The following is a 16,468-nucleotide window of genomic DNA, read 5'->3' as shown; positions in this document are numbered from 1 at the left end:
AGTTGTCTATAATTGTTCTGATGCCGTTGAAGGTGAAAAAATGAGATGTCTTCAGTGAGTGGTGTCCTATCTGCAGCAGTGCTGGTGTACTTTTCACAGGAAAAACTTGTGCGAGCTCTTTTGATTTATCCTCGTGGTTTGATGTCTGTTACGACATATTGACTGAAGTAAAGGTTCTATTTAAAATAACATGTCAACACACATATTGAAAGCAATAGGAGTTGTGCCAGAGCATAAGGTAGGGCAGAAGAGTCATTTTCTATTTTTCAGTGCTTTTAGTGGGGTGTTGTAGATTTCAGTTAAGCTAAGATTGTAAATATATATTAACTTGCCTTAGCACAGCAGCCAGTTTCTCTCAAGTGATGATTTTTGTTCTCATCCTTAACAGCAAGAACCAATCATGACTAATGTATCGGTTTCTGGTACTATTTAAGATCTTTGAAAAATAGCATCCATTTTTAGGGCTCTGGAATGTCCTAGGAAACCCTTGACCATAGCAGTTCTACAGAGATCTGTGGCCTGAAAAGGCAAATACAGAGAGCCCATCTCATTGAAACACCTATGCTAACAAATGGAAGTTCTAAAAATGTTCTACAGGCTCCTCAATCTGTCAGTTGCTTGTAAAGATAGAAAATTAGTTCTGCTAAAACTTGGACCCAACCAGCACTGGCAAAGGATGAGGAAGGGTAGGATGACACCATACTGTCCCATCAGGAGACAGTAAAGGCACTCGGGGTACTTTTGTCTGGGCCTTGAGTTGCCCTGCAGCTGAGCTTTGCAGGGAGCATGGTGTTGGTGTCTCGGAGGTGCCCCACAGCTGGGTTCTGAATGAATGGGAGTGCAGGTGTCTGAGCTTTGGGGGACCTGCACAGCCCCCTCTACCTTCCTCCAACTGGAACTTGGGTTGTTGATGGGCTTCTTTAATTCTCTATTCCTGTGGAAATCTTTTTGCTATTGTATGTATTGACAAGTATTTTGATGTTAAATACTAAAATAACTGGAATCAGAGTGATTATAGTGTTGTTTTAGCAGATAAGTTATGGAGAACTTTGTAGAATTATTCTTGGCACAGAACACCTACAGGAGTACTATTTTCACTTTTCTATTTTCCTCTCCTCTTCCAACTATTGTTTTGTGTGGGGGACGGGAAGCATTGTTGGTAGAGCACAGATGCAGATTTGTGCTCTACCATCTGCAAAAATGAGGCACAGATATCTGCATTGACAGCTGTGGATGTACATACCTACAGATATCAAAGTGAAATCTGCAGATTAGCAGGGTTCTTGATAAAAAATTTGTATCCACATACAGGCAGTCCCCGACTTACGCGGATCCGACTTACGTCGGATCCGCAGTTACGAACGGGGCTGCCCCAGAGAACACGGACTGCGGGACCTCGCGGTCCTGCCGCCCATGTATTCTGGGGCTTTCTCTGCGTCTCCCTGGTCTGCAGACCAAGAAGACGCAGAGCAAAGCTGCGGGGGGGCTCGGGCAGCGGGGCACCCCAGGCGCGCCTGAGCTGCTCCGCTGCCGGCTTCCCCGAGGCTTTGCAAAGCCGCGGGGGAAGCCGGCAGCGGGACAGCCCAGACGCCCTGCGGCTGTCCTGCTGCCGGCGTCCTCAGGCTTTGCTCCCCGTCTTCCTGGTCTGCTGGTCTCCAGCAGACCATGGAGACTGGGAGTAAAGCCGCGGAGGACCCAGGCGGCGGGACGGCGGTGCTTCTCGGTCCGCCGCCCGTGTCTTCCTGGTCTGCTGGGTTGGGGGGGGGCGCAGTTAGTACGCCCCCCCCTCCTCCAGCAGACTAGGCTTTTCTCCGGACGCCTGTGGCAGAGCAGCTGGGGTGCTGCCAGTTGGTCCCGCAGCGCCGCTCTGGGCGCTACTGGTCCAACCCAGCAGCACCCCAGCTGCTCTGGTCCTGATTCAGCCGCTGCTGGTCAGTTTCAGCAGCGGCTGAATCAGGACGCCTGGGGCAGAGCAGATGGGGTGTTGCTGGGTTGGTCCAGTAGTGCCGAGGAGCGGTGCTACTGGAGCAACCCAGCAGCACCCCAGCTGCTCTGCCCCAGGCGTCCTGATTTAGCCGCTGCTGAAACTGACCAGCATTGACTACAGGAAGCCCGAGGCAGAGTTGCTCTGCCCCGGGCTTCCTGGAATCAGCTGCTGATCAGTTTCAGCAGCAGCTGACTTGGGGACGCTTGGGGTTCTTAAGTTGATTCTGTATGTAAGTCAGAACTGGCGGTCAGTTTCAGCAGCGGCTGAATCTGGACGCCAGTTCCGACTTACATACAGATTCAACTTAAGAACAAACCTACAGTCCCTATCTTGTACGTAACCCGGGGACTGCCTGTACATATCAGTAAAAATGAGTTGCAGATACCTGCATCTACATTTGTGGATATAAAGCAAATAAACTGTGGTTTTGAAGGGCTCAAATTGTTGGAAAGCAAGACTGTAATATTAGAGGTTATTCATTAACTATTTTCACTTTTCTCTCTCCTTCCTCCTTAATTGAATTTTGTCTCAGTAAATCTAACCTTATATGTCAAATTTAACTTTTGTTCCTAATCATGCTTCTTCCCTATCTTTGCTACCTTCCCTTTCTCATACCAATAATCTGTCATCAGAAATGGCAAAGATGTGACTTTCGTGATGATTTGTACATATGGGAGAAATTGAGATCTTCCCTCTCGCTTAAGTCTTCTGTCCTAAATCTGAGGGGTGGGGCCTCTGGTGCCATGCGCTCTTAGTTGAGGGAGGAGACCTCATGCGCTCCCCTGTTCCCAGGCCTGGATTGGCCTGGGGCCAGAGGAGAGCCAGGTGGGCTGCAGGCCGGATCTGCCTACAGACCCCATCTTGCCCAACCCTGACCTAGTGTCTGAACTCTGTCCTGGAAGAGAGATACTTAGTTGACATAATTTGTTTTTTAAATGCTAGAATCTTATTTTTGGGTCTTTTTTTTTTAGTCTGTATGAGAATAATATAGGATGTTTTGCTCGGCAGTAAAATATACTGAAAAAATTAATGTCCTTTGTCAACCAGCTCTATGCTGCGGTACCTATCTGTCTTATATTTTTTGTTTGGATAAAAGAACTGATTTAAGTTCTCTCAGATGAGACTCAGATAATATCCTGTATTTAAATATAGTGGTGGCTTGAGAAAATGGCAAGCAGTAACTTGACATTGTAAGTTTACATGGTACTAATTTGGTCTGGAGAGCTTATTGTTTGAGACTGAAAATACATACGTCAAGAATTCTGGTCAAGGAAGGTCTGGGGGCTTTTAAGGAGAACATGTAGGGAAGGCTAGAGCAATGCCTCTGACCAGTTGTTCCCTCTAAGATTTTCCATCTGTGAGCAGAGTGAGTTTTGTCTTGTACACCAATATTGAGGTTATGGGCACTTCTTCGGATGTGTGCCACCAGGGTATCCTACCAGTTAATAACAAATATCTTTATATATTTTTATTTTAAATATTATGGAAGAAAGAATACTAAAACAAGTGATAATTAACAAGGTGCATGACTTTAAATATAAAATCAAATAAAATTAATACTGCAAAATTTTCAGTAGCCATGTGGTGTGTATTTATATGCAAAAATGTGTGTATATATTCTCTTCTGGAAAAGTGGTCCTCCCTTCATCAGATGCTGAAACTGGATGTTTTCTCAGCAGTCTTGATTATGCCCCATTTGTGATGTATTTTATTGTCCTTCCACAGTACTCTTTGGACTCCTTGGTTTTGCTTTCTATTTCTGATTTATTTGAACAAGGGTTTGATTCTTTTGAGTTACCTGAGGGCTATATCTTGCCATGGACTTTTAAATAAGTGTCAGCATTTATTTTAATTGACAGCTTTGTTTTTAAGTGATAGCACAATAAGGCCAAACTCTCTCCCTAGGTTTTGTGATAAAAGCCAATGGGCCAATTTATTGCACTGTTGGTCAGCCCAGGTCTGTATACTGGAAAGATGCCCATGTGAATGAAAAAAGAAACTTTTTTGTTTGGTCACTTATACACTGAGGCCAAGGAAGCAATCCTGTACTGCTATATTTGAGTTAAGGACTTTTTAATGCAGTTGGTTACTATAGAATATGAGGACCGCTGTATGCGGCCTTTTGCTTCCTTGTAATATGAGGTTTGCACCATATCATCCTGTGATATGCATTGTTTCAGGCTCTGTTTTGGGGAGACGTACCAAGTTGGTGCCTTGTACCTTGCCTGCACAGCATTTGCCTTGTTCACAGAAGAGCTGAATCCCACATTAATACTATATTCTCCCTGATCCACTAGAAAAAACACAGCTTCCACCACCTTTAGACTTTCTGCAAATATGTAAGATAGTTCAAGATCTCAGTCTGGTCAGATTGAGAAGTAATGAGTAGTCCTGTGACATCTTTGATACTAACAAAATATATAGAATCCTGATCATTCGTGGGTAAAATCCACTTCATTAGATATGCTGGTTTCTGTTTCCACTTCATCAGATGAGTTGAAGTGGGTTTTACCCATGAAAGCTCATCATTCTATATATTTTTGTTAGTCTCTAAAGTGCCACTGGACTACTCATTGTTTCTAAGGTTGCAGACTAACATGGCGGCCCTTCTGAGAGTGAGAAGTAGTCTGTTGTGGCATTAACATTGTGCACAATTAGGAAACAAAGGAAACCCCCAACAATGCAAATTACTTACTTCATCAAAGGCCAGTTAGAAAATCCAGCTGACCCAATTTCCATTCAACTCCAGTGTATGGCCCAGAAGAAAAGACCAAAGAATAGAGCACTTGGAGCCTGTAAGGAAGGCATATCCATGAGTTCATCTATATCCCGCCTCCTTCCATAATGTATATGTGTATCCGTAAACATTGCTATGAATTCAGTTAAGGAATTGAAAAATGTATTTTGCCACTTTAAAACTCTGAAATGACACTTTTTAAACTGACACAGTAAATTGCATACATAGCATGGATTACAAAAAGCAAAAAAAAATTATTTCCACACTGCAATTTTCATAGGGAAGGATTTTCTTACCAATCACTACAAACTTTCCAGATTAGGATTCTTTGTTTTATTCAGCAAGAAACCTTTTGGGAAGTTCTTTTCCTGTGCTGCTGTCACACACTAATCTGTCTTTGTATCTTAACTTTGATCAGCAGTACAACTTCCTTTACACATGGGAAATTGTTTTCAAAGATGTGAGGAAATTAACAAACACAACCATCTACTGACCTCCTAGAACTTTTATTCCACTCTCCTCCCCATTCCACCCTTCATTCTTCTTCTGTTACTGGAAGATTTCATTTAATAGTCAGTAAACACTTGCAACTTGAGAGCCCTCATGCCCAAAATGGAGTCTGCTCTGCAAGCAAAAGAAAAGGTTCTTGCAACAATGCACCAGGCAGAGTCCCTGCCGTCCAAGGGACACCTGTTCCAAGCCCCCTGGAGCAAACCCACACTCACTGGAATAGTACAATAAATATCAGAAGGGGAAGTACTTACAGTGGGCTGAATAAAGGGGAAAAATGGAGAATATGCAGAGAAGAGTAATACAGGGTTATGCCTGTCAGAGCTGGAATTGGGACCCAGTAGGGACAGCCTCACCATGCCCCAGCTCCAGCCAGATCACACAGTGGCAGCCACCCTCCATCCATGCAGCCCCAGCCAGCCAGGCTGTGTGGCATTCCGCGTAGCCAGGACCCACCACCATGCCACTCACCTTCCAGCAGGAAAGTGAGTAGTGAGCACTGTTGCACGGCTCTGCAGACTAGGTGGGTAGGCCTAGAATTTTTTGTGTGAGGCTGCACAAGTGCGCATGTTAGAGGGAACTATGCCTCTCTCTGGTTCAGAATTTAAACCCTATCCGGATTATTCCCTTTGGCCTATCTGGTAAGGGTGATAGTTAATTACATTGTAGTTTTGTATACTGTCAGTTACTTATGACATTCCATTTCAGGATCTTTTCAGTGACCAAAGCAGCAAATAATTAACTTTTATATCTGTCTCAGAGGGGTAGCCATGTTAATCTGTAACTAAAAAATGTAAACAACAAATGGTCCTGTAGCACCTAGACTAATAAAAAATATATAGCTTTCGTGGGCACAACCCACTTCTTCTGAGCCATGAAAGCTCATATGATTTAATTTTTTTTTTTATTTCTAAGATGCTACAGGGCCATTTGTTGTTTTAGAGTTATTTTATAGCTAAGACAATCTTAGGAAAACCTCCATAGTCTCTTACTTGATCAAATACAAAATTCTCAGTCTGAAAGTCTGCTTGCACTTTGTTGGGTAGGATGGGTGATATGATCTATCATAACTGTTTTTACTACACATTTAGCTTTTCAAACTCCCCAGGAAATTGAACTTTGTCCCAATATGTCTAAGATGGGGGAAGTGTGTGTTTAGTCAAAAGTCCTCTTAGCAGTGTATTTGACTGCTAGAAATTCAAGGGAAAGAGCATGATTGTTATACTGCAGTTCAGCAAAGGACACCATTTGAGCGTTTATACTTTTTATTCTTTTTGACATTATAATACCTGAACTAGCTTGTGAGTGATCCAAAATAACCCAACTTCCGTACAGTGTGATACAAAATAAAAAGAGAAGTTCTTTTTATTTTTAGATCTGAATGTGGACGTTGGATCTGGACATGACACATTTGGAGAAACATCTTCAGAGAGTTACAGTTCTCCTTCTAGTCCACGACATGATGGGAGGGAAAGCTTTGAAAGTGAAGACGAGAAAGACAGAGGTTGGATTGGTGCTCTGTGTGTGTGTGCGTGTGTGTGCGTGTGTGTGTGTGTACTTGTTTGTACACCTCATTAGGGCAAATAATGAGTTTTACTACTTACTCTGGAATGCTCTACTTATGGTCTGGTTTAATCTTTATTCCTATACTCTATTTAAAAGTAGTGTAGTTGTGATTGCCTCTGTCATTACCACATTGCCAGTTGGTCAGGATTCAAGTTGTCATTGCTGTTTCAAAGTGTTTTGCAAAGTTAAGTAATTCACAATTCTAGGTATATTCAATTTGCCAATTCACTAATTTTATGACTCCATGAAAACAGTACTCCCAGGAATTTCACTAAGGTTTTCCTCTTCTTTCCAAAACACTAAAGCTATATTAAGTGACACTTAACTTACATCCCAGTACACATTTGTGTTGATGGTAAAGAACACCTAGATAAATTTTAAAGTATTGATGCCTAGAGGCAATAAATACTCACCTTGTAATATTTAATTTGTACCATTCATTTTATACTATTATAACTACTTGTCTCACATGCATTCCTATGAAAATAGGAAAATGTAATTTGTGTCTTCCAAAGATTAGTAAATAAACAGTGGATTTGACTGTAAAGGAGTATAGTTCATGGAACATGGCACGCCCAGAAAATAGTGAAGAAATAAATCTCCTGCACACACACGCACACACAGTTCTGTAACAAGTTAAAGATTTACTTACAATAATGCTACAACTTTTTGGCAGTTTTCAAAGTTTTTATAACTGAAAAAAGTTGTGGGTTTTTTTGGTGGTGTGCTTTTGGTTTTTGGGGGGGGGGTTGATTTTAATTACCAAGTTGTATGAAATGCAGTGAGATGATGCACAGATATTGCATTTGTTCACTACAGGATCAATGTCACTTAGGTTTATTTTTGAAATAAGGAGAATGTTCTGCTGTCAGCTTTCCTTATAGCAGCTATTTTCACAAGCTTTTTAAAATAGCTTTTAATTTTACTTTAATATAAATTATACAAATCATAAGATAAATACATTGCTGCTAACATACCCCTGATGAAAAAGGAGCAATGCTCAGCATTATACCAAATATAAAAAATCCTCACAATGAGATTTGAATGTAAGATTGCTAATGTGTGTCACAATTACACTATCACTCTTTCACCTGTAATGTCTCTCAAGTTGACAAGTCAAGAAAAACTTGTTTTGTGGGGGATATGAAGTTTTTCCACCTTCTGTAACTTTGTATGTTTGCTTTGTAAAAGATTTCAGTTCGTTCCTGCCTCAGACTTCCTGCATAGCATTTTTAAACTCTTCTGTAGGTTCCTTATAAGTAGCCCTATCTCAGTGCCTTATACTAGTCTACATTCAGTGTTTTTTGTGGGTTTTTTTGTTTTTGTTTTTAAACAAAACCAAATGTGATGTTGAGTGAGGATATATACAGAATATATTGTGGAGCTGGATAAACACAAGGCTGGGGTAGAAGCCAGATGTGAAAAGGAGACCATTGGGAGTAACGCTTTGTGGCATGCACTGCATAAGATGGACTTAGCGCTTTTTTTTTTATGTAGACACTAGTAAATTGTTTCATCACATGTTTAGTTTTTAGGAACACTGTCAAGATATTATTGTATATATCTTTAAATATCCCTACTGATAATATTTTCATCTTTTGTCATCTGAATTGATTTTTTTTTCACCATTTACTTGTGCTTTATTTGCTCTGAATGGTGGTCTAGTAGTCAAGTCTGCTTTCTGGCTTTCATGCACTAATATTACATTTGGGCTCTTAACATGTAAAGACCTGTTAATTTTCAAAGCATTTCTTGTATTTAAGAGATGAGTAAAAACATTTCTTGGTGTTGTAAAATGTAGCAAACCTCTGTATGTAAATTTCAATGCTAACCATAGTTGTTTCCAGTGCTGTAGGTCAGTGGTTCTCAAACAGGTGTCCAGGGTTCTCTGGGGGGCCGTGAGTTAGGTTTCAGGGGTTTTGCCAAATATGGCCAGCATTAGGGCCCAGGGCAGAAAGCTAAAAATCCACGCAAGCCCCATCACCCAGGACTGAATTCAAAGGAGAGTTAAGCTTTGCAGAATCCCTTGTGATGTATGGTCCTGGGCATTTGCCCTGCTTGCTTCTCCCTAATGCTGGCCCTGGCTTTTAGATGGAGAAAAACAGTTGTGCCGCAGCTGGGTCATGGATTTTTTGGAGCACATTGGGGGTTGTCAAAGGAAAACAGTTGAGAGCCCCTGCTGTAGATTTAGTTGTATTTGACAGCGCAGCAGATGGAAATGTTTTGACTGTCCTTAAAGATAAAGTACTGTAGCTGAAAAGTTGTCACAATATGTATGGTGTATCTGAGATCTTTCCTCTTCCCCTGCCACCCATATTTTGAGAACTGTGCCATCTGGGGATATAATGACTTCCCATCTTTCCAGGTGGATGGAAGTAGTTTTTAATATGATCTGCACCCTCCACTTAAACTTATGGATATGTAAGTCTCAGACACAAAATAGCAAGTAGATTATTTGGTGTAAGCAACTAATGGAGAACAAAGTAGATATGCCTCTACTTGAAGTGAGGAAAAACAGTAACTCAAATTGAAAAGGTGGATAAACAGTCTTGAATTTATTCTGTGTTGAGATGAAATAACACTTATTTGTGCCATGAAATTTAGTAAATCTCATTTGCATTTTTAATTTTTCACTAATGCTTTCTCATCCACAGATACAGACAGCAATTCAGAGGACTCTGGGAAACAAAACGCATCTAGGTTTACTGTTTATGGTGCTGTCAGTCCATCAAGCATCAACACAGCAGCTCAGATTTCTTCAGTGAGTAACGAGAATGGAAGCATTTCAGAGGATCCTTTAAATTCTAAGTTTCAACACATTTCATTTATGCCTGCCTTACACTGTGTGATAAACAATGGTGCACAGAAACCTGAAGCTGTAGTTCCACCACCTATATCTGCTGATGGTAAAACAATGGGAATGCTTGTTACCACTCCTGTTGCTATATCACCAATGAGAGAATCTGCAAATTCAACTCCAGTTGGAATAGGGCCAGTGACTTCTGGTGAATCCGAAAAACGCCTTGAGCTGTTGGCTTCCTCTCTACCAGTACCGTCCACTTTCCTGCCACATTCTGTCCAGCCTGGTAGCCCAGCTTTGCACTTGGCAATACATAGATTGAAAATACCCTCTCCGCAGGGATCGTCTGAAAGTTGCACGGTAAATGGAACACAGCAACCAACAGGAAACTTAAACATTGGCTCACCGAATACTGCCTTTATCCCAGTTCACAGCCCAGGTAGTTTTCCAGGATCCCCAGTTCCTAATGCAGATGCCATCACAAAACCGACATCCCAAGTGGTAGGACTGAATCAAATGGTGCCTCATATTGAGGGGAACACTGGAGCAATCCCTCAGCCTACCAGTCTAAAAGTAGTTCTTCCCACAGGTGGTCTTTCAACAGCACCTCCACCAGCTTCCTATACTTTACCTGGCACTCCTCATGCTACCAGTGGGTTGCCCAACCAGAATACAAATGTGCTGAACAGTGTAGCAAGTCCTACACCACCTCAATCAGCTAGTTTAGGTGTTGGTCAGATCCAGTCAACTATTCCTCCTTCAATACCTACCCACACACCAGGCCCTGCCCCTAGCCCAAGCCCTGCTTTAACACACAGCACTGCACAGAGTGACAGCACATCCTATATAAATGCTGTTGGAAATACTAACACTAATGGGACTTTAATGCCTCCACAACCGTTGGGGTCTGGGGCTTGTGGTTCTTGTGGACGTAGATGCAGCTGTGGGTCCAATGGAAGCCTTCAGATCAATAGCTATTTTTATCATAATCCTATTCATGGACAAGTCTACAGAGTTCCACCTTTCTTCACTCTGCCATCTCTTTGCAATGGCAGCTACCTCAACCAAGCACATCAAAGCAATGGAACACAACTTCCTTTTTTCCTGCCTCAGACTCCATATGCAAATGGACTGATGCATGACCCAGTAATGGGAAGCCAAGCCAACTATGGTATGCAGCAGATGGCAGGATTTGGGAGGTACTATCCTGTATATCCAGCACCTAATGTAGTTGCCAACACAAATGGATCGGGGCCCAAGAAGAATGGGAATGTTTCATGTTACAATTGTGGTGTAAGTGGACACTATGCGCAGGACTGTAAGCAGTCATCTATGGAGGCCAATCAGCAAGGTAATCATGATAACTCCCAACGGACTTGTTTTTGAGTTTACTAGTTTCTATTTACCTTACTGACCATGCTGTTTCTGTTCATGCAGAAAGGTGTGTGCGTGTGTGTTTGTATAAATGTACGTTGTGCACTAGTTGTCTGCTATAAAACTGCAAAAAGGCTTATCTAGGCCCAATAATCAAAACACTGGGGGAAACTGAGTTCACAGGTACTAAACTAATTTTAAAAGGGGTATGAAAAGAGGCTAGGAAATTGACCCGTCTCTGTTCTAAACTGTTACTCTTTTCTCTGGCTTTGGGTAATATTTTTAGACTTGCATGATATTAATGTCAAGTCTTCTATCCCCTTTGTTTTGGGAGAATTCAGTAGCAAAAAGGAGTGGAAATTGTTAGGTACTATCTATGATACATGGCTTGGATTTCTAAAGTGTGTGAAGATTTGGAAAACAAACTGGTCGTTCAAATACGTTTACCTCTGTAAAACCTATTATATGTAGGTGGGTTTTGTTTGATTTCTAAGACAGCTGCCGCAAAAAAAGATGTTGACATAGACACTACTAAGAAATCAAAATTTAAGTGATGTCAGTTTTATAACTTCTATCCTCTTTCCATTCAAAAAAGAGGGGAAAACAATGTTTATACCTGTAGAACATTAAATACATTTTTTCCATTACCTCCTTTCTGATGCTCTGTGTGTGTGTGTCTGGTCTGACTTCAATCATTTTTGCCAAACTTGAACATGAAAAATTTATCTTGGTGTTTTTTGGGATCGTTTTTACTTAGCATTTTTCCAGGGGAAATAGTATTTTACATTTTCACATTGGATTTCATTTATGCTGACACTTCATCAAGGAGATGAAAAACTAAGAAGTTTGAGCCCTCCTTTTAAATAAGATTGGAGAACAAGATAGTGCCTTTTGAAGAGCATGTCCATTTTGATACCTTATAGTGGTTTGTAATCTGTTTAATTGTAAGCTGTGACTTAGTAGTTCTCTTTCCTGTTTTAGGCACTTACAGACTGAGATACGCACCTCCCCCTCCCCCTTCCAATGATACCTTGGATTCTGCAGACTGAAACAAGTAAACATTGCCTACATGACTAACTGAAGTTTGGGGAATTGGTGGGGGGAGAAGGGAAATGTTTCCTGTGGTCTTGCATTTGGGATATTCCTGGTTTTATATTCTTTTTGGAATTTTTCATTGCTCTTGCACCTCTGTTCAATACAAAAGAAGAAAACTGAGTCTTTGATCTCCTGGTTCTGCAAAAAGCTTGCATAATGCATGTAACTCAAACACACAGCCAAACAATCAAAAGAGCATTTGAACCATACTTTTGCACTGAAGACTTGAGACATGTGCAATGTTTACTGCATTTTTTTAAAATGTCCTATGACCTCTGACATCACTGGTGGAGCAGCCATATGGTTGAAAGAAGAAACTTAGTTATGTTCCCTCACAAAACCCCTCTTCTGTCCCATCCTGCCTCCAGCCTATTCTCCTTATGCTGCTGTATTTTTCTCTCACACTTTCATTGTGTCCTCATGGTTTCATTGGACAGTGAGAATATTTGGCAACTTGTACAGAATTTGTCCATGCTTTACTAAATTGTTATAGTCCTGAATTATGTGGGGAAATTGTTTAGTCTTCCTGTGAGGAGTGAGACTAAAGACTGGCAGAATAGTGTGTATGTGTATGTATATGTAATGTCTTTGTAATACATACACACAGCTCTTGGGTCCAGAGTAAATAGAAGTACTTCAGGTGGGAAAGGAATGAAACTGTGGACATGAATAGATTTATGAACAAGCTTCAACTGAAAGGTTTTGCTTCCATTGTAGTGGTTAGTCTGATTTTTGTTCCAAGAGACAAAGTGGGGGTGGGGGGAAAACTGGTATGTATGTTGCATTCCATGTGTTCGCATTTCTCATGAAAAGCTGACAGTGAGTCCTTTTTTAAAAAAAGCTATTCTACTTCTGTGTGAACACAGAATGATTACTTGATGGATTTGATTTTTCCCTAAACTATTAGTGTTGCATCGTATTTAGAATGTAAATGGTTTATTTCAGTCTGAACAAAAGTTATGTTTTTCTACAAAATAGTCAGGTATTAGTTTTAGGACCTGTCTACCAAATAGCAAAGTCACTATTTTATAATAATTTACCACTGTGTGATTATGGTATAATGTGAGAGCCTGAAAAGCGTGTGCTAAGATGGTATTAATCATGTTGGTGTCATGTCAGTAAGTTTAATGCTGCTGTATTTTTATTTTTAAAAGCCAATATGTACTAAATTGCTTCCAGGTAATATTTGATTTCCTGAAGTGCACTGAGGTTATCTGGAAGATTGAGTGTATTTTTCATGACTGCTGCATTCAACACCGATGAACAATACCACTGTATATCCATAGGTTTTTGGCATTCCTCACAAAATGAAAGATTTTTTTTTTTTAAGATGCTGGTATGCAGTAGAGGGACAAAAGAAAAATTGTATTGGGGTTCAGCTGCCTAATTGCTAAACAAACTTGAAGGGGGGAAAAAAAGCTTGATTTATTAAACTTCTTCATGGGTAGCATTTATATTTATAGCATCAGTATACATTGACTCTTCCCCCCCCCCCCTTGGGGTAGGCTGGGAGAGGGTAGATGAAAGCTTTAATTTAAAAAGAAAAGAAAAAGCAAGTAGTAAATGGAAATTATTTTCATTAAAAATCTTTTATTTGATCTGGGTATTTTTGGACCGCATTATGGAATGAATTAACTGCATTTGAGTTTAAGTGAGGGTGTTAAAGCACCAATGGACTCACATTGTGAATTACCTGCCAGTTGTACTTTATGGAACTTATTTTATGATTTAAAATACTGTACTGTAAATAGGAGGTATGTTACCTTCTCTTTATTTGTATGTTTACCATATACTTTGATATTTGAAATGTTATGTACTGGAAAGGTCACTTATATTTCTAGAAAAGATTGGATTTTATGCAACCTTTTTTCCTTGAATTAACAGCAATAAAAAAAGAAAAAAAGCATCTATCTGTAACTATTGTTCTTTATCACTCATAATAACATTAATAAAATAGGAGCAGAGCACCACTTGTTTTTAATAAGGAACTTGATTGATTGACTGGAAAGTGGCATGTATTGAACCATTTTGTATGAAGTACTTTGATTTCATATCCTAAGTAAGGCCATGGTATTTTGGACTGGCTAAATAAATACAGGCTATTATGAAACACATGAAAATAAATGAAGGAATGAGGTGGTCTGGGGCAACAATGGGTTAAAGCCTTAGGGATCTCAGTAAAATGTAGCTAAATCTAGGTTGGGCATGTCTTGGACTTAAGATCAGCCTCTGTTCTGATATGCTTTTTTGGCTCAAGTGAAAGCTTTGAGTCCCTAATGCTCTATGGAGAAATCAACATACCTAATCATAGTACCTGGCAAGTAAGTTGTCTTATCATTTTCCTTATTCTGCAGCTGAAAATAGAAGGCACAGAGGCCTGCAATGGCTGAAAATCCAAGCCTCTGCCAAGTGGTACTTCAGTGTTAACTCCATAACAGGGTAACTTATTGTGCAGCCAGTCCTGGCTAAGTAAAAAACAGAAGGCATCCTGCTCCCTCTGTCACCTGACTTTCCTTTTTTCATATGCAGAGCTCCACAGTTCCAGAGCTTAGTAGCAGCGTTAAAACCATGCACCTTGTCATGACTGCACAATTAAGTACACCAATCTTAGGTTCACTCCTAGCCAATGCAATAGTTACTGCAGTTTTTCATGTCCATGCTACCTTCCTTCTGCCACTAGAGTGCTTCCCCACTGGACAGTGTGGGGGGACTCAGAGCCCAAGCTGTCTGCCTTGTGCATCAACAGCCAGGGCTGTCTGCTCTGGATAGAGCCCTGCTGCTGGACATCAACAAGTGATGTAAATAATGCAGTGTCTACACATAAGATGTGTGGTCCAAAGACTGGTACACTAACACTAGCTGTCTGAGGCAAAGCTCACATTTCCACCTGGCTTGGCCCCCCCTATACTTGCCAATTGCTCCATGGGCCTGTTGTAAAGTGCTAACTTCCCCTTTTCTAATTACAAATAGATTTGTCAGTTGCTGATCATTGAAGGTTTAGGCCTCTCTAAAGAGCAATGTGATCAAGATTCCTAGTTGCTACCATAAACCAAATAATTTTATCTAGACCTTTGAATTGATGATCTGTAATGAACAGCAAAAGGCAAGTCACTCAGTCTGCTTAATTTGCACTCTGCTGGGTTTATGATCTGAGAAGACCTTCAGTTGTAGAAGAACTGCATTGTAAACACTATACTTAGAGACATCAAAGATGCTAGTTTATTAAACTCATCTCTAGTAGATGGAGCTCTTGGTATACACAGTTATCATAGTGAGAATTGAAGAAATAAGGACAATTGAAAACAAAACCTGTATCATAGGCATCTGGGTACTAGTAACACTGAGTATTTCATATAATAAATGCATAGATTGTAGACAGATTCTAGGACGGTAAAAGTAGCATTTCCTTAACCTTCGGAATGGTTGATAGACTTCCTTTGTCCTTCTAGAAGTTTCATTTATTCTTCCAAATGTACTTTCCTAACTTTAGGATCTACTACAGCACAGTGCTTACAACCAGATTGTGCACGTACCTGGTGAGGATGTGCAGTAATGTACCAAAAACACCCTTTGTATTCTCTTTATACTGGTATAACTTGTCTAATGTGAGTGAACAAGTGAACTAAAAATGTCCCATATGAATGATTTAAAAAGAAACTTACGAAAAGCAGGTTAGCACAATGACATTGAATAAATCATTTACATTGGTAAAATATGATAGTTTAATAGCATTTGAGTGCATTATATCTGCAATATCATTTATTCCCTAGCTTTGGAATACTCTTCCTGGGTATAAAATAGTCCTGCTTTATCAACTTCTATGCTCTGTTGCAAGGCATGTTTTCCCCTAATATTGGAGGGCTCAGCCACTTGAAGATGCGGTGTATGTTTTAAGCTAACAAGTGCTTAGATAATTGAGTGGAGGGGAGTCCTGAAGTAATTAACATGTTGAGAAGCATAAAGAACAAAGGATAAATACTCCTTCTCTTGAACATGTGTAAACTTAAAACTTGTAAAAACTTTGAGACTTTTTCCCCCTAACTGTTCAGATTAGAATTGACTCCAAGCTTCTGAAATAAATCAGTTTTGTAATAAGTTTCCAGAGGCTCTAGAGTTAATTATTCATTACTGTAAAAGTATCTTTCATCTGGGCTGAATCCTGAAATTCTTTATAGCATAGCCATATGCCCCTGCGTTGAAATGTAGTTATGCAGTATGCCCACACAACATTAGTTTTTAAGATTTCCTCCAGAAGTCTCTACAATCAGTAAAGGTCAGGGAACTCATTTGCTTATGAAGGAGAAAGGGTTGAATCAGCCCTACTAAGATTTATACTTATAATTTCTATGGATTCTAAACTAGACCACTAAACCGTTCCCTCAATGTGCAAAATTCTTGA

At 40.3% G+C, this 16,468-nt stretch overlaps 1 protein-coding gene across 4 annotated transcripts in view; it reads left to right on the top strand.

Annotated features, from left to right (window-relative positions):
* The window catches only part of ZCCHC2 (zinc finger CCHC-type containing 2), an 87,211-nt gene extending 73,236 nt beyond the window's left edge, over positions 1-13,975 (top strand). For 3 of the 4 annotated variants that reach the window (XM_075921379.2, XM_006122892.5, XM_075921377.2), the window contains 3 exons: positions 6,610-6,738; positions 9,455-10,951; positions 11,956-13,975. In XM_075921379.2, the coding sequence (XP_075777494.1) occupies positions 6,610-6,738; positions 9,455-10,951; positions 11,956-12,023 (1,694 nt within the window). In that variant the 3' untranslated portion in view covers positions 12,024-13,975. The remainder of the gene's footprint in view (positions 1-6,609; positions 6,739-9,454; positions 10,952-11,955) is intronic. The other variant, XM_075921380.2, reaches the window with a different exon arrangement.
* Positions 13,976-16,468: the final 2,493 nt, after the last annotated feature.

Source organism: Pelodiscus sinensis, chromosome 2 (genome assembly GCF_052426305.1).
Source record: "Pelodiscus sinensis isolate ZL-2025 chromosome 2, ASM5242630v1, whole genome shotgun sequence".
NCBI lineage: Eukaryota > Metazoa > Chordata > Testudines > Trionychidae > Pelodiscus > Pelodiscus sinensis.
This window is presented reverse-complemented; position numbering and strand designations above follow the sequence as displayed.